At 39.7% G+C, this 24237-nt stretch overlaps 1 protein-coding gene across 7 annotated transcripts in view; it reads right to left on the bottom strand.

The window, feature by feature from the left end:
* The window catches only part of RIC1 (RIC1 partner of RAB6A GEF complex), a 56479-nt gene that overhangs the window by 5782 nt on the left and 26460 nt on the right, over positions 1-24237 (bottom strand). For 5 of the 7 annotated variants that reach the window (XM_075526507.1, XM_075526501.1, XM_075526502.1 and 2 more), the window contains 20 exons: positions 23211-23318; positions 21929-22071; positions 21557-21693; positions 20490-20581; positions 19329-19417; positions 18147-18291; positions 17591-17639; positions 16293-16445; positions 15733-15936; positions 14242-14280; positions 13863-13973; positions 13181-13270; positions 7882-8042; positions 6744-6882; positions 4728-4844; positions 3095-3823; positions 2624-2782; positions 2381-2514; positions 1055-1341; positions 56-250 (listed from right to left, as the gene is read on the bottom strand). In XM_075526507.1, coding sequence (XP_075382622.1) covers positions 56-250; positions 1055-1341; positions 2381-2514; positions 2624-2782; positions 3095-3823; positions 4728-4844; positions 6744-6882; positions 7882-8042; positions 13181-13270; positions 13863-13973; positions 14242-14280; positions 15733-15936; positions 16293-16445; positions 17591-17639; positions 18147-18291; positions 19329-19417; positions 20490-20581; positions 21557-21693; positions 21929-22071; positions 23211-23318 — 3281 coding nt within the window. The remainder of the gene's footprint in view (positions 1-55; positions 251-1054; positions 1342-2380; positions 2515-2623; positions 2783-3094; positions 3824-4727; positions 4845-6743; positions 6883-7881; positions 8043-13180; positions 13271-13862; positions 13974-14241; positions 14281-15732; positions 15937-16292; positions 16446-17590; positions 17640-18146; positions 18292-19328; positions 19418-20489; positions 20582-21556; positions 21694-21928; positions 22072-23210; positions 23319-24237) is intronic. The other 2 variants (XM_075526504.1, XM_075526503.1) reach the window with 2 other exon arrangements.

Genomic DNA, 24237 nt, shown 5'->3' with positions numbered 1-24237 from the left:
TAAGTGCATACTTCCAGGTGCATTTTTCCAATGAGCAGAAGGAAGAGTGACTAACCTTTACTTAGCAAAGGAGAAAGGAATGCATCTTGCATGTGTGGTCCATGGGATGAAACTGTGTCAATCTCTCTCTGAGAAGAGCTGATAGTGCCAAGCCAGCTGCGACTCCGAGGTGTGTTTGAAACCCCTGTGTCCATTTCCATGTTTACAAAGGTGTCTGCAGACTGAGATTTTAGCAACTGCTCCCCCATGGCTAAAAAAAAGAACCCACCAAAGAAAAGTCATGTAACCATAAAAAAGGAAATCTGGAAAGTTCTCTCCAGGCATTTCAGGAAGCTAAAACTTGTATCTAAGTCAATATTCAATTAGTTTGCTGAGGGATCACCAAAAGCAAGGGAATGCAGCAAGTTTAGGTATTTCAAGAATTTCTGATCAGCTTTTTATGTCAGCACTGGCATAAAAGAAATATCAGCTGATAAAGGGTTAGCATCAGTAGAACTAAATAATGGTGCTGCTACTACCAAAAAGAGGAAGACTTGGCAGCTAGCATCAACTTTGCCTAAAAAGATAAACTAGTGAACTGAGAGACTAATAATACAAAGGAGGTTTACAGCAAGTCCTCAAAATTCTTATCCTTTAACATAAAACAAATTTCAAATATTAGGAACATTACTTTTTTAAATATAAAAAAGTTAATCAAAACCTCACCTACAGACTATATAGGAATGTTGATTTTAGTAATTTTCTGTAGCAGAATTTACATCAAAGAGCAATATCCACATTCAACTCAAAATCTGCACAAGTGATACCCAGTTCAGTGCACCTGAGAAAGCAAGAAACCTCAACAGGAACAGTAGTGTAATCAGACTACACAAGAGATGCCATCTGTACTAAACAGAATCCCTTCAAAAAACACACCCTGTGTGAGAAAGCTGTGCAGGTGGCAAGCCTCAGCCTGTTCTTTGCTTGGCTGAACTGAGGAAGGACAGATTCAGACTGATGAGTGTAGGACTGCAGGAGGGAAACCTAGTCCAAATCAACTCAGATGTTACAGCACCTGTCTTGTACTTTCCATTCTTGAAAGGTGAATTAATGGACGAAGCCGGTATGACTGGAAATGGCCAGAGGAAATCCTTGTGTAGCTTTTTCAAAGCAAACACAAAATCCTCCACGCGGGCAGCTCTGGCTCGCTCCTTGCACAGCCAGCCAATCAGCTCAAAGCCTAACTGTGCAGCAAAGCAGCCAAGGTCTTTCAGCTTGATTTCTTCTAGCAGACGCCGAGCATGCCGCCAGAGCATCATGTCAATGTACATGTTCTCGGCACAGTCACTGTCTTTACTCCACCTATAGACAGACCAGAGAACAGTGACATTAAGACTGATAAAACAGAGTAGTAAAGGCTGTTGGCCACTACCACAGTACATCAAGTGACCAGAGTAGTAGTGGGAGCTTTCTATAAACTAACAAAAGCAGTTTCCACCATTCCTTGCTATTTATGTTCTCTAAAAGATCCCACTGCCTCAACAGGTAAGTGAAATAAGGAAAGGAAGTTACAACCGCAGCAGTGTCCACAGAGTATTAAACTATTAGCAATGCAGAAAAAAAGTATAGAAGGAGAGATAAAAGGCAGATGCCATTGCAAAGTGACTTCTCAGAAACAAGTTTAGAGAACGAGTCAAGTATTATTCTAGGACCCTTCCTATCAAAACTCTTCAGATAGTACTCTGTATGGAAAATTACTAAATAAAAGCATTTGAATTTGTACGAAGATTGTTTTGAAGGTCTGATACAGGAAAAAAGCCAAAACCAAGATAATAGCAAATCCCAGCTCAGTGCTGCTTCTGGACATTAACACTGATCAATATGAATTCTGTATACAGCAAGAGGGATTACACCAAGGTGTAAAAGGCTCTATTTATGGCTTGGCAACACATTGCTAGATCAAGATGTGCACAGTATCCCAGTGCAATGTATACTATGATGCCACAGTACTGTGAGCTGTTCAAGACATATCTTTCAGCAAAACAGATCCTTCAAATATAAGGCATGCAGTCTCACTAGCTATTTAAATTACTACATATGCATCCAGTGGATTCAGAGGCTTTTGGTCAGCAGTATCTATGTAAGTGTGCCTGTGTATATATACATACAAACACATGCACACACACATATATTTACATGTGTAAGAATATATTCTCCCAAGAATGTAAGAGAGAGGCACAGACATTACGGCCGTCAGGAAAAGCCAAATGCAGAAGGATGCGTAGGGAGACTATGACAAATCTAACTTTATCATGTAATGTACTTCTAGAAATTAAATTGGTAAGACAGTTAGTACAGCACCTAACAAAGTGGGGAAGGAAAGGACATTACTACCAATTACCTTTTTCCAGATGGGCCAGAGGGCATACTCAGTGTTTTTGTCAAGTTAAATTTGCTATGGAGATTCTCTGCTGATTGGGATAAACTAATGCTGCGATGTCTGAAGAACTCAAAGCCACTACTTGAACTAGGTTCCTAAAACCAAGAAAACCCAAACATACAGTCAAAGGAACAAACATGCTATATAATAGCAAGATTAATCATACAAGATTGATGCACAGTATTTGCTGTTTTCATCACAAACCTGAGTTGTTGGTGTAGCCGGAGGTGTGTCTGTCTCTCCAGAGCCAATGGCTTTAAGAAATCTGATCATATGACGACAAAGATCCCACTTTCCCTGCTCTAAGGCAGTATTAAATAGGAGAGTAGCATGTTGTCTGCTAACTGCTGGAACTTCCATGTTCTGCAAGTAACAAAGCATAATTAAGTCATTTGCTTTTGCCATCGAGCAACAAAAGTCCTATTAAGTCAAGCCACATCATGTCACGTTCAAGTATACCAGAGATTATTAGAAGCAAATTTCATGCTATTATTTTCCTTTTTATGACTACTTACATTGCATGATATTCCCCCCTTCATAACCAGACACAAGCTCAACAGAGAACTGTTAAGTTAAAAATTTGTTTAACATGTGTAACTTTGGTATGACAATATTTTTTAAATACAACAACATTAGTAAATATCACCTCTCTTGCAATACATGAGGTACCATTACCTGTAGGATAATAAGATAAGAGGCAGCTGTGTCCAAGTCCTGGGCCATTAAGCACTCTTCAAATAAGTCCTTCGGGTTTCCAACAGCAGCAAAAAGGTAATTCCACAGGGCATATTCTGTCTTCCTAGCACAATGAACAACTGTCTGCAGGAAGAGGGGGAACTCTGTAATGAACTTCGCCACAGTGGGAAGCAGAGGGTCGGGAATGGGTTCCCGCGAGGTAGCTTCTTCTTCCAGCACTTCATGAAGCATCAGTTCTAGTACGTGAGGAAAGTATGGTAATGTGGCACAGGAGTGGGCCAAAAGCAAGGCTTGTTCACCGAGGTTCCTAACCAAGAGCTGGCGTAAAATGTGATGGAGGTAGATCTGAGAGGTTCTCTCAACAATGGAGAAAGGAAAGAGAACCTCTAAGTGTTCTCTAGCACTGGTTTGAGTGTATAAACAGTCATAGAGCACAGTGTCATTAACAGCACCAAGAACCAAGGCATCTTCAAACAAAACAGCCAATGGGTATATGTTGATGTGGAAAGGCAGCATGATCCGTCTTGACAGAAAGGAATGTGGTTTTCGATGATCTCTGGGAAACAGGGGAAGCCAGACTTTCATACCTGCCCCACCACAGCTGAGCCACAGAGCCTCCAATAAGTGGCGTTTCTGTTTGTTGATCCTGCAAGTAGTCCATACATTTTCAACAGACTGGGCTAGGACAACTGGAGCACAAAAAGGCAGCTATTTAAAAAAAAAAAAAAAAAAAAACACAAAAAAATCAGAATTCATTATTCCTTTTTTTTTTTAACTCTCTTCACAAGAACTTTGTTTTCAGCTAAGAACTACTCTCTTCAAACATGTTATTCTTCTAACAAAGAAGAAACAAATCTGCTTATCCCTTAACTGCACCCTAGCACCTGGGAAAACACCACTTATTACTTACATTAAATCAAAAGACATTTCTTTCATTTTTTTAACCTCCTTATAGTTAGTCAGGAAGCCAGAGGGGTGAGAATAAGGGAGAAAACCAAAAACCTGCTCTCTGCTTCTTCATTTAGACCAAGAGTCCAACCTAGAACTGACAAAATTACTACAAACACCAAATTTGCTAGTGTTTGATTGAGCTGCAAACAACTCTTCATCTAAACTTTTCATATTTCACTCTCCCAAAGTGTTTTTCACCAGCACAGAAAAATTGAAAAGGTCAGTCACTGATTTCTATTATTGTTGTTTTTAGGAACTTTGTAAACATACTGTGCAAAAAATGAGAATGTTCCATAAACATACAAAACAGTTTTAGATAGACTGGAGATTTTCTGTCATTAGTACCTACCAAATTTTGCACAAGACCTTTATGCTTAAAAACTCTTATTTTTCACTGCAATACAAGTAGAAAATACACATAGTAAATACTTTAGTTAGACATTCATACAAGTAAGTCATAATGTTTCACAGATTCTTGGAGAAAAAGAAGTCGTGGGAGTAGTCATTTACTTCCAGCTAACAATTCAGCCTATAAGTGTAGACACTGCCTTGCATTATAGACCTCTTTTCTTTACGCCTGGCCTACTCCCTTTCCACAACTTCTTCAGTCATTGACAACATCTTTGAAGCCATACACAATATTCCACATATATTTACTCACATGCTTCCTTTGATTAGGATTACTATCCTTATCTCGTATCTGGGGTCCAGATCTATCCCTTTGCAACATGATGAGTTGTCCTGCTAAGTTTAGCATAATACTTTCAGCCTCACAAGCCTAAGGATAAAAGAGTATTATGCAAATTATTTAAGCTTTTTGAATGCATCATTTTACCCATAACCACAATACAAACCCAGAATAAAAAGAGTAAATTAACTGCACTGTCGTACAGAGATGACTAACAACCAAACCCAATGCAGGAGGACTCAGAAAAATCAAGTAGAGCTAAGTACCTACAGATAGATTCATTTACGTAGTTCATGTGCAACGGAGTAAATAGTGGAAGGTTTCTTGTTCACTAGACTCATTCCATGTGTTTATTTGATATGGGCTTTTTCCAACTATGCCTCTTGGCATGGGCAAGCCACCAGTATTTTAAGAAAAATAAAGCTCTGTATTTTTATCAGTATCACCACTATATGATTGCCAGTATCTGACTGCAAAGACTAACACTGGTACACAAGCCAAAAAGAGCTGAGCTAAAAAGAGTTTAGCTACATTGTACAGCATCTTGAACTTTTAGAAGCTGCAGTTAGAGAAAAATCTTTCTAGTTAGGTATATCAAGAAAGCAAAGTATTATTTCTAAAGATTTATTTCAGAACTGTTTCATGTTAATTTTAAACCAAGTCACTGGAGCTAATACCATGCTGTGCATGAAGTTTAGTTTTAAAATACGTGGGTAGAGGGCCTGTATGGTAAATTTGCAGCATCAGGGGTTAAGGTCACTAATAGGTAACAACACTGAAAAGGCTGACACACTCCGCTAAGTCAGGCACATTGCTTTGTCTACAGTGCAGTGTCATATTCAGTGCTAACATTAATACTTTTCTTTTGATCAGGAGGATTGACAAAGTTTGAAGATACGGGCTCTCAGAAAGAAAAGGGGTAATATCTGTTCAGCCTGAAGCTAAGTTTAAAATATTACTAGTGCTCTGAAAAGTTTCAGTAGCTTTTTCTCAAAATTAGGAAACACCATAGGTCAAGTGGTTCAGGAATAAGGACGCTGTCTCACGGCAAGATGGAATAGAAAACCACAAGCATGCTGCCTTTTTATGCTCTTGTCTAAGATCTTATCAAAGTCTCAGGACACATGTTCAGCACTGTGGGACACTAAATTAGAATGAACTGAAGGAAGCAAGTGCAAACCTTCAGATTTTACATCTGTGCCATTGCTTTCGTATCTACCAGTGGCTTTGGTACGTGGAGGAAAATACGGACCTTCACGTGTCTAAGGGCCTGCCTCACAGACAACGCAACTTCCGAACTATCTTAAGGTAGCTGCTCTGATGAGAAAATACACTTTATACTGCAGCTGCCTAAATAGTTAAGCTTAATTTGTTTACACCACAGACAACAAAAATCCAAGTTCTCTTTGCACTATGCTTTCAGTGGCCTGAATAATTTCCTGGAGTTAAGACAGGGCTTCACCTTCACACCTTAGTCATTGTTTGGCTGTTAGCCTATCTCCTGATGTAACTAGTGGGAGAGATTATCTTACTTTATTTTAGCATAGTAGGAAATTGACTAGAAGTAACCTTATAGGGTCATATGCCATCTTTTCCTTTTTTCTGTTTATTCTTTGAGTAATGGACCTGTTGCTGCAAGAAAGGCACTTCCTAATGCCATGGACTGCTCTGGTGTTCAACTTTTAATACACAGTAGAGAAACATACCCTTGACATAGTTAAGTTTAATTTGTCCTCCAAGATTGGACCCCAAACTTTACAAGATGACAAGAGAAGATATGAAATAGAAGTAAGAGTTTTGATTTTATTTCAATCACCCTGCCCTAATTCACACATAAAATGTGTATATAACGAGCATCAGAAAAAGTATTTTACCACGTAGAAGAACCACTGATTTATGACTCATTTATCAGCCAGGAAACCTTTGAGGACTAAGCTAACAAATCCAGGCACTGATTCTTTTAAATTTTGAGCACTATAGACCTGTTACCTGCTGAGGCATCTTCAAGGTGATGCCAGTCTCTGTCCTCACCGATGTCAATGTAACAGACACTACAAGAAAAGGATGAGGAATGTACCGAGACATGGACACTTCTTGAAGAACCTGGATACTGGCAGTAGGGTTAAGACTGAAAGGAAAGATGACTATGTTTAGCAATTTTAAAACCGTATTTAACAAAAAAGTAATACTTTGAAGTAAAGTTAATGAAAATAAGCAACTTAACCTCAGCAAACAGTTTACTCTACAGACCAAAATGACTTTCCTTTAACCAGGAATTCCACAGGCCCACATACCTACTCTACATAAAGCTACCAAATAAACCTAAGCTGGGCTACTTTATCTTGATAGTGTTGGGAAATACAGCTATGAGTCAACAGAAGACAACATCAGATACTCAGAATAAGACTCTATTCACCCTTCAATAACACAATTCCAGGGTTTGGATTTTGTTGGAGTTTTCTTTGAAAAGCATTGAAAATATTTTACTCTGAAGTGGATCAACAGCTTGCTTTCTGCTAAAACAAAGGTCCCTTCTTGCTGAAACCAAAATGCCATAGCTGTAAGAAAAATCACCTGCTTTGGCACTTCAAAAAACTATCTGGGAACCTTTATCTCCTCCTTAGGTTCACTAATCTTAACTGTCTGAAAGAATCTGGCTCTTAATGTTGCTACTTCTTTTGCACCAAAAGAGCACCCCACAACCACACCACAGACCAAACTTTTTCTCTCTGCATCTTTGCCACTCCGCCACCACCCTCACCAATTCCTACTTCTACCGTTAGAAACATTTTTTATTAAAAATATTCAAATTTGTGGGTGTCTTCTAGTACCTTTGTCTTCTATTTGAATTCAGTTTTCAAATTCCTATCAGCTGGAACATGTTTGTACAGACAGCTGGAAACGTGCATATCAGTCACTACCTCCACACCTAATGTGCGCATCTGCATGCATGCAGGTGACAACGCTCATGAACTATCACTTCTGCATACAGATAACACCCCTCTGTATTTTAAAAATCTGACTCCACAAGTTATCAAACAACTTTATATTATCATAAGAATTTACTCAGACTGAGAACAGATTTACAAGTACACTACTGCAAAAGCATTTAAATACTGATACTCACCCTTCAGACCTTCTCTCAATACTGTAAAGGCAAATGGAACAATCTGCCCTGAACAATATTACAATGTCCCGGAAGACACTCAGTAGTAACGTGTCTGCTTGCACTTTGGTGATGTGTGCAAATGCATTGTCAAGATTAGACGTTCGCAGGTAGATTCTCAGCTACAAGGAAAAGGAGTAGTTTGAATACAGGTTCTGTTTACCAACAAACTAATAGTAATTCCACGTTCAATTATCTTCTTTTTTGTGGAACGGCTGTCAAGGATTTCTAGCAAGACACATTACCAGGTTTTTGTTTCATCTAATGTTTTATCCATTGCATTATATTATTGCATCCAAAGCGGTTAAAGAACAGAACAGCCAAATCTGAAGTACTGAACAACAAACATAAGGAAGGAGTTTTATTCATTAGTTTTAAAAAGCAAAGAGTATGTAAAGTTCTTCTGCCCATCTAATTTGAAACCTTACAAAAGTGTCCCAAAATACTGTAACTAGATACCTCAGAACAGGCTTTGTGCTAACATGCAAAAATGCAAAAACATGCAAAACCAACATTTTCAGAACAATGAGTAGATTCACAGTAGTCAGCAGAAAACAGATTTTAATAGCAATAATAAACTTTTCTGCAAAGATTTTTTAATAAAGACTTTCTGAACATGACCAAAAGCCACCTATGTATCATAGAACCTTAGAATAGTTTGGGTTGGAAGGACCTTTAAAGGTCATCTAATCCAACCCCCTGCAATAAGCAGGGACATCTTCAACTAGATCAGGTTGCTCAGAGCCCCATCCAGCCTGACCTTGAATGTTTCTAGGGATGGGGCACCTACCACTTCTCTGGGCAACCTGTGCCAGTGTTTCACCACCGTCATCGTAAAAAAATTCTTCCTTATATCTAGTCTAAATCTGCCCTCCCTTAGTTTAAAACCATTACCTCTTGTCCTGTCGCAACAGGCCCTCCTAAAAAGTTTGTCCCCATCTTTCTTATAAGTCCCCTTTAAGTATTGAAAGGCCACAATAAGGTCTCCCCGAAGCCCTCTCTTCTCCAGGCTAAACCACCCCAACTCTCTCAGCCTTTCCTCACAGGAGAGGTGTTCCAGCCCTTAGATCACTTTCGTGGCCCTCCTCTGGACCCACTCCAACAGCTCCATGCCTTTTCTGTGCTGAAGACCCCAGAGCTGGACACAGTACTCCAGGTGGAGTCTCACCAGAGCAGAGGGGCAGAATCACCTCCCTCGACCTGCTGGCCACACTTCTCTTGATGCAGCCCAGGACACAGTTGGCTTTCTGGGCTACGAGTGCACATTGCAGGCTCATGTCCAGCTTTTCATCCACCAGTACTCCAAAGTCCTTCTCTGCAGGGCTGCTCTCAATCCCTTCATCCCCCATCCTGTATTGATACCAGGGGTTGCCCTGACCCAAGTGAAAGACCTTGCACTTGGCCTTGTTGAACCTCATGAGGTTCACATGGACCCACTTCTTGAGCTTGTCCAGGTCCCTCTGAATGGCATCCTGTCCCTCAGGCGTGTCAACCGCACCACTCAGCTTGGTGTCATCTGCAAACTTGCTGAGGGCGCACTCAATCCCACTGTCTCTGTCATTGATGAAGATATTAAACAGTACCGGTCCCAATACAGACCCCTGAGAGACACCACTCATCACTGATCTCCATCCGGATGTTGAGCCATTTACCACTACGCTCTGGATGCAACCATCCAACCAATTCCTCATCCACCAAACAGTCCACCTGTCAAATCCATATCTCTCCAATTTAGAGAGAAGGATGTTGTGGAGGACCATGTCAAAGGCCCTACAGAAGTCCAGATAGATGACATCCATAGCTCTTCCCTTGTCCACTGATGTGGTAACTTCATCGTAGAAACCCAATAGGTTGGTCAGGCAAGACTTGCCCCAGGTGAAGCCATGTTGGCTGTCTCGAATCACCTCCCTGTCTCCTCCATGTACCTTAGCATAGCTTCTAGGAGGATCTATTCCATGATCTTCCCAGGCACAGAGGGGAGGCTGACAGGTCAGTAGTTCCCAGGGTCCTCCTCTCTACCCTTTTTAAAAATGGGTGAAGGTGCAATGTTTCCCTTTTTCCAGTCACCAGGGACTTCACCTGACTGCCACGACTTTTCAAATATCATGGAGAGTGGCTTGGCAACTACAACAGCCAATTCCCTCAGGACTCTGGGATGCATCTCATCAGGTCCCATAGACTTATGTGTGTTCCGGTTCCTCAGGTGGTCACAAATCTGATCTTCTCTTACAGTGGGAGGGACTTTGCTCCCCCAGTCCCTGCCTTAAGGTCCATCCACTCGAGAGGTGTGGGAAGAGAGGTTGCCAGTGAAGACTGAGGCAAAAGAGTTGAGTACCTCAGCCTTCTCCTTGTCACAAGTTTGCCAGTCGTGTTCACTGGGGGGGTGCACTTTCTTTGACCTTCCTTTTCTGGCTGACATACCTATAGAAGCCCTTCTTGTTATTCTTTGCATCCCTTGCCAAGTTCAGCTCCAGGGGTGCCTTGCCCTTCCTGACCCCATCCCTACACAACCAGGCAGCATCCCTGTACTCTTCCCAGGATACCTGTCCCTGCTTCCACTGCCTCTGCATTTCCTTCTTGCCCTTTAGTTTGACCAGCAGGTATCAACTCAGCCATGCCAGGCTCTTGCCTTCCTTTCCCGATTTCTTACACCTGGGTATCAAGAGCTCTCGCTCTATGGAAAGCATCCTTCAAGATCTGCCAGCTCTGTTCTGCTCCCTTGTCCCTGAGGGCAGTTTCCCAGGGCGTCCTATTGACTAATTCCTTGAACAGCTGGAATTTCACTTTCCTAAAATTCAGGGTCCTGACTTTACTCGTCACCTGACCCATTTCCCTCAGGACTGTGCACTCCACCAGTCCATGATCCCTGCAGCCCAGACTGCCTCCAATCTTGACATCTCTAATTAGTTCACCTGTGTTGGTGACCAACAGGTCCAGTAACGCAACCCCCCTTGTAGGGCTGTCTATTACATCCCTTAAGAAGTTATCTTCAATGCACTCCTGGCTTGCCTGCAGCTCACCGTGCTACTTTTCCAGCAGAAGTCGGGGTCGTTGAAGTCCCCCAGCAGGATGAGAGCCTGCGAGCACGATGCCTCCTGTAGCTGGGAATAAGAAGGCTTCATCAAAAGGCTCCCCTTGATCAGGTGGCCTGTAGTAGACACCAACCACAAGGCTCCCTTTGTTGCCTCAGTCTTACCCATAAGCTCTCAACCTGCTCATGGCTATTCTTCAGAGACAGCTCTTCACAATCTATCCTTTTCTTGACATGGAGGGCAACCCCTCTGCCCCTCCTTCCTCATCTGTCCCTTCTGAACCACCTGTAGCCATCAATAGCTGCACTCCAGTCATGGGATTCATCCCACCAAGTTTCAGTAATGGCAACTAGGTCATAACTTTCTAGCAGCATGGTGGCTTCCAGCTCCTCCTGTTTGTTGCCCATGCTGCATGCATTGCTGTAGAGGCACTTCAGCTGGGCTGCCAGCTGTGTCACCTTCTTAGAGGAACAAACCTTAATTCCTTTGAGGTATTCCACTGGTGTTTCCCTGTTGGCTCCTAGTACTTCAGGAGCCCCTGGCCCAGGAGTCCCTAAGACTTCAAGTGTGCTGCAGGTTAGCCAGCACGTCTCAGAGCAACAGGCTGAGGGCCCTCATTAGCACCCCATCCCTCAAACCTTGGCGTGTCATCCCGTGGCTTGTCATGGGCAAGCCTGAGATTATCCCCCTCCCCCTTCAAGTCTAGTTTAAAGCTCTGTCAATGAGCCCTGCTAGCTCGTGAGCAAAGACCCTCTTCCCCCTTCGAGAAACATGAATCCCATCCCATGCCAGCAGGCCTGGTGCCGTGTAGGCCATCCCATTATCGAAAAACCCAGAATGGTGGCAGTGACACCAGCCACGGAGCCATGTATTAATGGACTGGGCCTGTCTGTTTCTTACAATGCCGCTTGCCCACAACTGGAAGGACAGAGGAAAAAATTGCCTGAGCTCCAGATTCCCTTACCAACCATCCCAAGGCCCTGAAGTCTCTTTTGATCACCCTTGGACTATGCATTGCGGCTTCATTGCCACCCACATGGAAGAGCAGTAATGGGTAATAGTCCGAGGGCCACACCAGGCTAGGAAGTTTCCTAGTGATGTCCTTAACCCGGGCCCCAGGGAGGCAGCAGACCTCCCTAAGAGGAGGGTCCGTCCAGCATATTGAACCCTCTGTTCCCGTCCGAAGGGAGTCACCTACAACTATGACTCATCTTTTCTTCCTCGGGGAGGTGGTCATGACATGGCGGGTGGGCCCTTCCGACCTTGGCCGCACCTCTGGTATAGATGGACCGCCATCCCCATCACCCGTTGACTGACCTTCCACATCCAGAGCCTCGTACCTGCTGTACGGAGGCGCCTAGGAAGGCGAGCTGGGCAAGGAGGAGGTTCGCCCACCACCCCGCGCGTAGACTTGCCTCCATTCACTCCTTTCCCTTAAGCTACTGCCTTCAGCCTGGCACAGGGAGGACACAGGACCCCCTTGATCTTGTGTTTTTCCTGGTGGCCGTTCCCGTTTCTGTCTCAGGGAGGGCAGAGCATGGTTCGCCAGTCTGTCCTCCTCAGACTCCCTGATGCTCCTTAGCCTTCCTGCTTCCTCTTGTAGCTCTGCCACCAAGCTGAGCAGGTCGTCCACCTGGGCACACCTCACGCAGCTGTTCTCGCTACTGCCATCCGTCACCAGTGAAAGGCTCTGGCACCCTCTGCAGCCTGAGACCTGGGTGGCTGCATGTTTCCACGGGAGCTCTGTCGGCATTGCCACATCCATTCTGGCGAGTGCAGAGGACGCAGCCTTCTGCCCGGAGGATACCATAGCCAAGCTCCTTCTGGGAGGGTGATGACCACCAACGGAAGACACCTCCCGAGCCGGCAGGCTGACGACACCCTTCCTGCGCGCCCTGCCGCGCAACCGCGGTGCCTCGCCCTGCCTGCCCGCCCTGCTCGCTCGCTCCCCAGGCTGCCCTGCCGAGGCCTGGGGGCGGCCGCGGCTGCTCGGGCACCGCCCGGGCCTCCTCCGCGTCTCCCGCCAGAGCTGCCGGCTCCCGGCGTCTCTGCGCTGCCTGCCGCAGGAACAGCCCGGTCTGCCCGCAGCTGCCGCTCCGCTGCGGACCCGGCCGCCTCCAGAGCAGCTCCCCTCGGAGACTGACCAAGCTTTTCATATTTATAATACTACTGTAGAACAGAACAGATATTCTAAAATGATTTATTTACTTTGAAGAAAAATACCTCACCTCTTCCTGATGATCATTTAAATTATAACATGCAAGAACAATGAAGTCATTCCACCACGCTAAGCCACCTGTTACCATCATATTTTGCTCCTGAAAAGAAAAAAGCAAACGAATGACGTATATGTATGTATTTTCATATAATTATACACACACACGTACATTCTATGGCAATTTGCAAAAGCCAGACTTGATCTCTATAAGCTTTACTGATAGTGGCAAGACAATCTATGTATTTTTGCTGTTTAAAAAACCCAAAGTACTAAAGAATAATATGTGAAGGACAAACATCATCTTACAAAACACAGCTCCATAGTTCCTTATACTACTGGCATCCCTGAAGTCTCTCAAATTAGCTTTCTGCTGCTGGCTAGGATTTACAAGCTTGGCATCCAAAAATACGTTTCACACAAGCTCTCAGATAAGACATATGGGAGTAGAGTGTCCGACTATACGCACTCAGATTTGGAAACCTTTTAATAATCAGACACAAATTATGCCAAAGCCACAAGATAAGTGTTTCAGCCGTTTTACGAAGAACACATGCAAAACCAGCATCCCTAATCCCAAGTATATCTACAGGTTGTTTATTTGAAAAAGATATTTTTAAAATTTTCTCCAAGAACCACATTCCAACAAATACAACCTCCTCAGTATACCTGAATAAAGTACCATAGCCTCTCACCTGGGTAATGTTTCCAAACAGCTTCCATTTTTTGGTGAGTAGAGAATAATGTGCAAAACCAAACTTGCCAACAACAGCTACATTCTGTCCAAGCTTGTCAATAGCTGAAAACTGTTCAAAGAGAAAAAAAACAGAACCTCAGGAAGGAACTTATTTGAATGATATATCCTAACCAAGTACATCACTACAAGGCAATATAATGTCGGAGTCAAAAGTTGTAATCTATCTTCATGTTTTCTACTTTACTGCCCAACACATATTCTTCTTTCTGTAATTTAAGAGAATTATTTCATCTTCCAGAGCTCATCTAACCCTAAGGGGCAGTTATAAAAACCCTATACTTTTAAAGAAGCAAGAACATATTCTTAAAATAACTCACCCTCATAGGCCAGTTGCTCTCTAGATACGTACTATGAATCTAAAAAGAGAGAGAAAACCAAAACTACATAACTATACCAAACACCATTAAAGTAGTGATTAATTGCAATGTTCTAAAGGACATTGTATTATGTTCGTGTTTTTCCAAAACACTGGCTTCAAGGTTTTTAATGTTGGGATTTCTTTTTTAAATACAATTACTTCCCCTCCTCCCCTGCCAAGAAAGTTACTGAAGCGTAAATGTTAGCCTGTTTTTAATACAAGAAATATAGAAATGCATTAACAACATGCAACAGTTAATACTATATTACAGATTAATAGTCAAAATTTGCTCTTCCCCCCTCTAGGTACTTCTCCTCCATCAGAACCTTTCATGGGAACATACAAGTTTTTATAAACACAGCATTCAGGTTGGCCTTTCAGTGTTGGGATGAAATTTCTAATCCCATCAGAAATACACACCAGCACATCCAAAAGCCTTATTATGAGCACACTTGACTGGGATATGCCAAATTAAATCTTTGTCCTGGATCCTTCATGTCACATGGGATGATATAAATCCAGGTTCAAACTCCAGTCCTTGGTCTGATACAAGACAGGTAGGTGACTCATCACCCAGCCACTGGCTGTTCTCATGGGTATGTTGCTCCCCACAGTAATTCCAATTGTGTTAGTTTTACTCCTACACAGAATGAGGACTTCCCCCTCCCACACCAGTTTCAGAAGACAGAAGAGCTACCTGGCCAGTTGAAGTGGAAATTCAACAGTATCTAGAACCTGACATACATGCCTAGAGTCAAATGCTGTTTAATAATACCAATTCATGTACAACATGAAAAACAAAATCTTGGGAGCCTTTTAAAAACCTTTATTTAGAAAAATAATCTACCAGTAACCTACCAATTCAAGCGTGGAAGAACACACACTAGAATTACAGATTAAAAGTTATTTAATTTTTTGTCTATATTACAGAGAAAATAGAATCTGTCCCATTACTACCCCTGGAAATAATTTCTTCTTTGCAAGCTTGATATTGTGAAGTTTTAATTACATGCTTAAATAGATGCCATCTAAGACTGCTTGAAAACACAGCCAAAGTCCAAAGGCTGTATTCATCAGTTGAAGATGCTTAAAGCAATTTGCACAAGTAACAGAACAAATCCCTAAAGGATTTCTTGCATGTTGCACTTATTCTCCCTTTCAAAGCATAGGAAAGTATTTTAACTACTCCTTCCTGAACTCAAAAAGACATTTAGATTTTTTTATTGGCTAGGATGCAAACTCATAGCCACAAGGCTGAGATGGCCAACATTCCTTTACCATTTGGCAATAAGAAAAAGCTGTACCAGGGGAAACCCAAGAGGCAATAAAAAGGCAATGATGTCATACTAGAAGAAAAGGGTATGGCAGAGAGTGATGAGATCAGCTGCAAATTCCAGTCCTATAAACTCTCGCAAGCACAGGGCACATATGGGCAACCAGCAACAATTACCTGTACAACATGCCAATGTCTGTGTCCTAGTAAAGTGCTTAAACCCTGAGAATCTAAACTGCCATCTGAAAATGGGCCTCTTTCCCTGGTAGGCTTATGTTCAGAGTGTGCTGAAGTATTTCTGGGACTCTGAGCCTGCGTTGCATCTCCACAGTTCAAATACAAGCGATCTTCTCCTTGAAGGAGGACTTGTTCCTGGTTACTCTGCATTAAAAACAAAACAAAACAACAAAAAACCAAAAGCAACCTTGAACTCCACGTACAGAAAACAGAGGAAAACACATGATCAATACATTAACAGGTTCTATGTAAACAATATGAAAAACAAGCGTTAAGGCAGTTCTCAGTCTTTGTATCACCATGTACTAGTAGGTTTTATGTTGAAAATATTGCTATGCAATACTGTAAAGTACCACTTTAAAGGCTCTATGACAAAAAAGGAAGACCAGTCTAATGGCTGCAAAACAGACTTAAAACCTGTTAAAAGAATAACTCAGAGGTCACCTGAAAACTGCAAATATGCTCTAAAGTAAGAATATATTTATCAACAAAAAACTCACCATACAAGGATTAACAGTGAGTGCACTCTTGATGAAATGAAACTGCAGAATACCAAATTGGCGAGCTTCATTATTTGCATCTCTTTCAAACTTCATGTTTGAAGAAGAATTCCCGTCAATAACCCACAGATGATACCCTTCTGATCCCCAGGTCTGAATGTAAAAGAACAACAACAATAAAACCCCAAAACGAACACTACATATTCTCAGAAAACAAGAACTACAGAAATTTACTGTAACTGATCTTATGATAGACCTGAGACTGGTAAAAAACCTACACACTTTGGTGTTCTAAAATGCATCATCATAGGAATCATAAGTAACCCATAGCAGTAAAACCCACAAGGAACAGTTAAGAATCTAGCTTAAATTCTTTTATTTTTTATGTAAAAAATGTTGATTAAATGAAGAGTAACTGTGCAAGACAACCACATAAGTAATGAAGACTGTTTAGTTTGCACCTTAAAGCAACTAACAAAAAATCCACAAACAGAATCAGGTATGAAAAGTTCCTGATCCCCAAAATTACATTGGTGGTTGTTCATTAAATTTAATGGTATCAGAATTTCAATCTTTGGGGTTTTTTAAAAGGTACATTGTACTGTCCTTGCAAATATGTACACCCACTTGGGATGCATGTTTAAAATTGTCAATCTTCATAGCAACTAGGCTATATATAAATAAAATGAAATGTTTTAGAATATTGTACAAAATTCATCATGGTTTGTAAAACAGGTGTTGAAGATTATGTTTGATATTTATCAACATCTACTGATTTGACAGACTAGCAGGATTTCATGTTAATTACTCTGTATTAAAACAACAGCAGTTAAGTTTCTCTTGAATTCATATTGTGAGTCAAGCTACTTCAACAGCCAAAGTAATTTTAGGGAAATAAGTAAGTTTACAATTAGTGTTGTTCTGTGTCTTACTGTACTCCGAAATACAGCACCAGATTTATTAAAAAAAAAAAAAAAAAAAAAAAAAAGGAAAAAAGATACTAAGGAAAAATAAAAGTGTTAATTCCTAATATTAAAAGTAAAGCCAAGAAAAGGCATGTCATGCACACTTCATGATCAGGCATATACGTGAAAAAAAAAAAAAAAATCATCAGTTGTCCTCTTATCCCTCTTCCTTCAATACAACATTGGTGCTAGGAAGTGTAGTAAAGGCATCTTACTTTTAAAAAGTAATAAAGCTAAAGAAAGCCAGTTTGATTTTCTGAAAATCTGTTTTACTAAAAATAATTTAAAAAATTAACAGCCATCCTATTAGAGTATTTTTACATTCATATTTACCATAGAACTGATCTTTAGAGGGTCCTTTTTAGCACCATCAGACTGATACCTTAAAAACAGAACAGAACAAGTTTGAGTTTGGAAATAACTTCAGCAAAATAAGAAATTATCTTCCTACCTTTGTATTGTCATATGGTTCTATATTGAACCTCACCTCAAACTATAAAGCCTGCTTAATCCATGACACTGTATAAAAGGCAATGCAATTGTCAGATGTCTAGCATAAACTGTTTGAATTGTGATTTCTGGATGTTAGCACATTTTCAGCAAATATATACTGGCACTGAGGGAATTTTAATATTTGCCTGCTAAAGTCTGCCTTTAGGGTAATTTGCTTTTATGGCCAAAAAGACCACTACAAAAAGAAAAAACCACACATTTTCATTTATATTCAAATGATTCCCTCCTAAATATTATTAAATTATTCCAATATCTAATTATAATAGAAAAATATTTTTAAAAGCTAATTCAGTGAATTAGTTCATAATCAAATGGTTTTAATTAGAAAAATAAAGGTTTCTAATAAAATGTTTTACATTTCATTGAGGATACTTACGCAAAATCACCTCCTAAAGTACAGATAAGCTGAGCACCAAACACACTCCATAAGGACAAGCCTCCACATTCCCAGGTCACCATCACAACACAGCTATCAGGTGACCATTTGATTAGTTTAACAGGTCCTGTTTTATTCCAAATATCTGTTTAAAAACACACGATAAAATACCATGTGAAAAACATCAAATGTCTTTCAACTGCTTTCACCATAACAGTAGAAACAAAAATATATGGAAATAAATATTTGATTTTTCAATTAACTTCTTTGCTGCATTCATCAAACTGACCATCTCAAAATGAATAAGCAGCAAATGAAGAATTCATATTTTCTTTCCAATACATGTTTGGTTTCATAGGAAACTAAGAATACATGAAATCAGGCCAGAAATACACTATGCTATGACACAACCATATAACTGCAATTCTGGTAAAATTATTTTTAGGAGAAAAGAAGATTTCTTTGGCACTTAGCACAACTGTAAGTCTCTATTATTTACAGATTTGATTTTTTGTTGAAACCTAATAGGCACACACATTTTCAGTTGAGGATGCAATTTACCCACCTTCCTCACCCTCAAGCCCACAATATTCACCACTACTACATGAAAAATTCCACTGAGCCTTTGTTCACTGCAGTTCAGGCAGGGTGCTCGACTACTCAATTTTTTTCCATACCCTACATGTCAGTCATTTCAAGTGAATTCACACCTCTGTTATATTCATTATCAGTTTTGACAAGAATCTCTTATTTTCTCAGGGGAGTAATAGAAAAGCAATCTCAAGACTACATGTGGGAACTACTAAAATCTGCAGCATTTAAAAAGGAACAACCAGAAGCAGCACTGTCTGTAAACTGCTAACTCAGCTTCAGATTTAGTAAAAAAAAAAAAACCAACAACCCACAAACCCAAAACAAACAAAAAACAAAACAAAAAAAAACCCAAAGCCCACAAAAACACAGCCCCACACCCTCACATATGAAACACATCCAAAAGTCAGTTAAAAGCAAGCAGCTAAAAGAACAAATGCACAAGAGTAAATTACTACAAACATGCAAGAGTAAATACTAATCCCATCAGTGATAGTGCAAACAACAAATAGTTGTTAACTAGCCAAGGATAAAAATATTCTTTAATACCCTAAAACCAGCTGGAAAATTCTAGCAATAAAAGTAGCTCACCAGGATATTGTTTTGGTGTCAGCTCCAATTTATGAGAGAATTGCATGGCGCCAGTGGTGGTATCTATCGTATAAACCTGCACAGAGCCACTGGAAGAGATTACACATGCTTTAGACTATAGACCATTTGGATTTCTCATCGTTTTCAAAAGGTTAATAAAAGCCGTTTTTTTCTCACCAATACCAAATTTATCTAGAACAGAAACATTGTGTCAAGTAACATTCAAAGAACTTTATGAAACAAATTTATAAGATACTTTCCAGAAGGCAGTGGAGGACCCAAAACACCAGCCCTATAATAACCAATGCACTAAGACTATTTCATTCTCTGAAAATACACATGCACGCACAATCCACATATATTTATGGCTTCCAACTGCAAGACAATGCACAAGGAAAGCCAGTATTCACCGAGTGCTAAAGTTTCATCAGGAGTGTACTAATGCATACCAAGATCAATGAATTATAGTAACTATTCCTGTTTCAGAGGCAAATACCAACACACTACTTGTTACTACAACTGAGAATACTATTTCTTAAGAAGACAGTTGAAGACTAAACTACCCAGATCTTTTGAAATGCGCTAAAAAACAAATAAAATACAATTTAAAAAAAAACAAAACAAACTGCACTCTAGACCAGCTAAAGCAGCATTATACAGCAGGAACTGTCTTGAAGGAGCAGTAAGCAAAACACCACAACTAAAAGCACATTTAATTTCTAAATATTCACAATTACTCAAACAGGCAACATTTTTCCTGACCAAATCAACATTTCACAGAGCATTTTCTCACTTGGGCACGAAGTGCTGATTCTTGTCCAATATTATTACGATTAACTGCTTAAAACTGACTTTATAATCCTGCTTTCAGATTAACTGGGACAGCAGCACTTTCCAATCCTTGCTACTGGTCCAGCCACCTTTTTATTTTTTTCCAGAGCTGAACAGCAAGCATCAATTTCAACTGCAGTCCAAGCAGGCAATCATTTCTTTCCTCTTCCCTCCTACCTTCTTGACAGGGCAGATTATACCACCTCTAGGAATACTGATAATTTTCATCTTTACAGCTCTTGCAACACAACTTGGTAAGAAGAAACTAGTACTTAAGCTTTATAATTAAATAATTTCCCCCGCCCATTGAACCAGCCTTACAAAACTTACTTGGCACATCCAAATGCCATTAGCCTGTACTTGTTATTTACTGCCACACAAGTTCCATCAATCACATCTTGTGCCCAAACACCATGGAGCTGCTGTAAAGAAAGGAATTAATAGAATTTTTGGTTAAACAGTGCTTTTATTCATGATAGTCAGCTTCTACCCATGTACACCATATTACAGATCTGCCAGTTGACCTCAGGAAATTTCCATTGCGAATGTCAAGATTAACTGACATGGCTCAGATAAACAAAATCCAGTATATGTAAAACTGATTTCATTGTTCTTAATAAAAATTACATAAAGATGCCAGAAACTGTTTATCAGAGCTCTGAATAACCAAAGCAAGTCAATACCTATATTGGTAGGCAAGAATATCCCTTATACTGCATTAAAAAAAAAAATCAGTAGATGGTACTAAAGATGAAGACAAAACACAAAACAGGAAAATAAATTCCATCTGCAACAGCTGAAATGGCAGATATTGTAAGTGTGTGAAGGAGTTTTGGACAGACTACACAAATCCTTCTGGTTTTTCTGTCATTAAAATAAAGAGATCTAATGACAAAATGTAGTACAGTTTGTAGGCTGAATTACATGTAAGAAAACACCTAACTTGGAAAAGATCCCTTTAAACCAGATTCTGAAGTATGCTTGTCACTATGAGAAGAGTTAAGACTTGATTACAGCTAAAAGCCAGAAATAGCACCTATGATACTTTGCCATAGGAGAAACCACTTCTTATCACCCCACTTAAAACTAGCAACAGAAGACAGTTGCAGAGACAGTAAGAAAACCTCAGAACTATAATGAAATTTTGAATCAATAAACAAAAATTAAATCTACTATCAATTATGCTCTCCCATAGACAGGTGCTAGCCCTAGAACAATCTAGTTCAATTTATGGTATGAAATACAGTCTTGTTCTTATGTTATCTCTTAAGCAGTTGCTAAATTTTAATTACTTTGCAGCTGAACAGAATTTAAAGTAGAAAGCTAAATGAAATGCAGAGACCAAGGAAAACACATTTATTGTAGAGTGCATACTAGAAATACTAAAGGAAATATACCTCAGCAGTGAATCTACTTGACATTGGTGCAATGAAACCAACTCTGCCATCATTAAAAACAACAGCAAAACCATCAAGCGTGGCACAGTATTCCATATCTCTGATGTAAACATCTTCAAAGCCCAAAAATGAACCTGCTGAGAAAATACCAGTAATTTAAAAATATGTGAACACAGTGATATTGCAAGCCAGACTTTTCTGTTGTTTACTTATTACTTCACAGAAAAAACTAATTTAAACACGCTATTTTGTTCACATTTACAAATGGCTTGTTTTTCTCATCTCTGCTTGAGAACAGAGATAATCTTTCATATTAGACAGTATTTCGCCAATCATTAACTATTATAAACAATAAAAAACCCCAAAACCTACCTCGAGAAGACTGCAGGTCCACAGAAAATGGAACTGTACATAGGTTGATGGCCTTCCTTCCATTGGTCATACCATCCCAATGAACGAGATGGAGAAATCCATCAGCAGTAGCAACAAGTAGATCCTCTAACATGGACTGCAAACTAACAAATGTATTTGTCATTCTCTAAAAAACTGCATCTCAAATCAATGTCACAGAAAAATCCATTAGTGTAACAAACACCATACTACTGCCTCTTGTATCAGCAACTACGATGAGAAGTTACATCAAATAAGTTACAAACTAAGTGCCTAAGTCCTCTAGACAGTAAAGGTACCAAGCTGACAAAATATGGTGTATGTCTCTATTTTTCTCCAGGAATTAGAGTTCATGAACAGGTCTGTATTGTGAGAGTAATTATTTAACTGGTATATGAACTGCTCAAGATCATTTTAATATTTTTGACTAAACTTAAGACATTGCTGCCAACAATCAATTATTCATCTATCCTAGAAAATTACCAATATTGCCTAGCCTGTAAATAATCCACAACACTTTCTAACCTGTGGTGTAAGCTCACTGATGAAGCAGAAATCAGACTTCTCTTAACTCCTTCCCCAAACATCTCCAAAATTCTGAAAACTATTGTTAATCTATTTTCATGCAGATAACAACCTGCAGCTTCCCAGGAAAGCTTTTCCAGTACATACTGCATTTCTTCCAACATTCATTTTCTCCTATGGGGCCTCTTCCCAAATTGCACTTTGTTACTTTTCCACCTCACCCCAATGCTATACAGTTTCACCAACTTTTCACACATGCTTATTTAGCATATTCAAAGCTTATTTATAGGGAAGGCAACCACCACAAAAAAGGGAAGAGGTAAACAAAAAGTTCTTCCAGGACAAATAGGGACCCTCTGCAGGCAGCTGGAGAAATGTTGAAATACTACATAGTTTTGCTATTCTGTATCTATGTCTCCACGAAATCTCTAATCCGTACTTCGAGCCCAAGGACAAACACATTTATAGAAACATAATGTAATACTGAACATACATGTGCTATATACTTCTATATGCCAAAAATATCAGTATAGCCAAGCACAGAAAGAAAGAATTCTTAAACAGCAATTTACTTTTTCACCTCCTTAGACTTACTGTTAGTAACTTACTATTAGTAACTATTAGTCCTTACTATTCTAAAAACTTACTAGAAGCTTTTTTCCATACAGTTTCCCCTTCACTTTTTAACAAGTAACCACTATATGCAGGAAAGTTCCTAAGGCATGATTAGCGAGCATACCTTGTGATAGAAGCTTGCAAGTCCAGCACTTTCTTCATTTCTAGATGTAATGAAGGAGCACATTGTTCTTCCTTATAATGTGGGGTTCCCTTCAGATGTGGGCTTCCTCTAAAGTAAAAGAAATATTGCAATTGAAACAAGATGTCCCTCAAAAGAGGTAAGAGTTACTGACTTACATTCCCATGGGGTTTTCTTCCCCATATATATATATATATATATATATCAGACACTCACGTCCAACCTGCCACAAGCAGCACTTAATATCTAGGACATAATTTTAGTGCAAAAAGTTTAGTCTGTCATATCATCCTATATGCCTATAAAGAGTATGTAAGCAAAATAAGACAATGAACAGAGAATGAACATTACAATAGCTGTGTAGCCTGACTTAATAATCCTAAAATAAGTGACATATATTAATGCAAATTCTGATTCAATAAAATGGTATTCAACTGTTTCCATTAATTAAATATGTGTTGAATTTTTAAGTACCTCCAATTCATTCTTTGCCAAGATGCATTACAGATATTATAGACTGTAAAATGTTCATGTTTCTTCAGTTCCTTTTGCCACATCCATGTTTATACTATTCATTCAGCATGCATAACCCAACAGGTAGACATTTATTACAGTAATTCATAAGAATATATCTCCCTATAGCAAATTAACAATAAACCTAAGACCTACTAAGAAAAGAGATGACTGCGCACTGATTCTCTTCTTTAAAAGAGACCATTACACAGTATCAACTTCCAGATATAGAAAGCATCCAATTTTTATTTTCCTCATTTTAAATTTCATATTTCATTCTCTAATGAAATGCAAGTTATTTTAAAACTCAGTACAGCATCATTAAAGTATTCCTTATTTGTCTGGGTTATCAGATGTGCCATGTGTTTCATTAACTTTTTTTTTTAAATGAAAACTGACCTACAATCATAAGTATTGTAACATGTCATCCAGCTTATCCATGTCACAAGCATTATGCTAGTAAACAAAGCAAACTATGCATGAAACAGGCATTGCA

This window comes from Mycteria americana, chromosome Z (assembly GCF_035582795.1).
Source record: "Mycteria americana isolate JAX WOST 10 ecotype Jacksonville Zoo and Gardens chromosome Z, USCA_MyAme_1.0, whole genome shotgun sequence".
NCBI lineage: Eukaryota > Metazoa > Chordata > Aves > Ciconiiformes > Ciconiidae > Mycteria > Mycteria americana.
The sequence above is the reverse complement of the archived record's forward strand: the minus strand, read 5'-3'. Positions and strand labels throughout refer to the sequence as shown.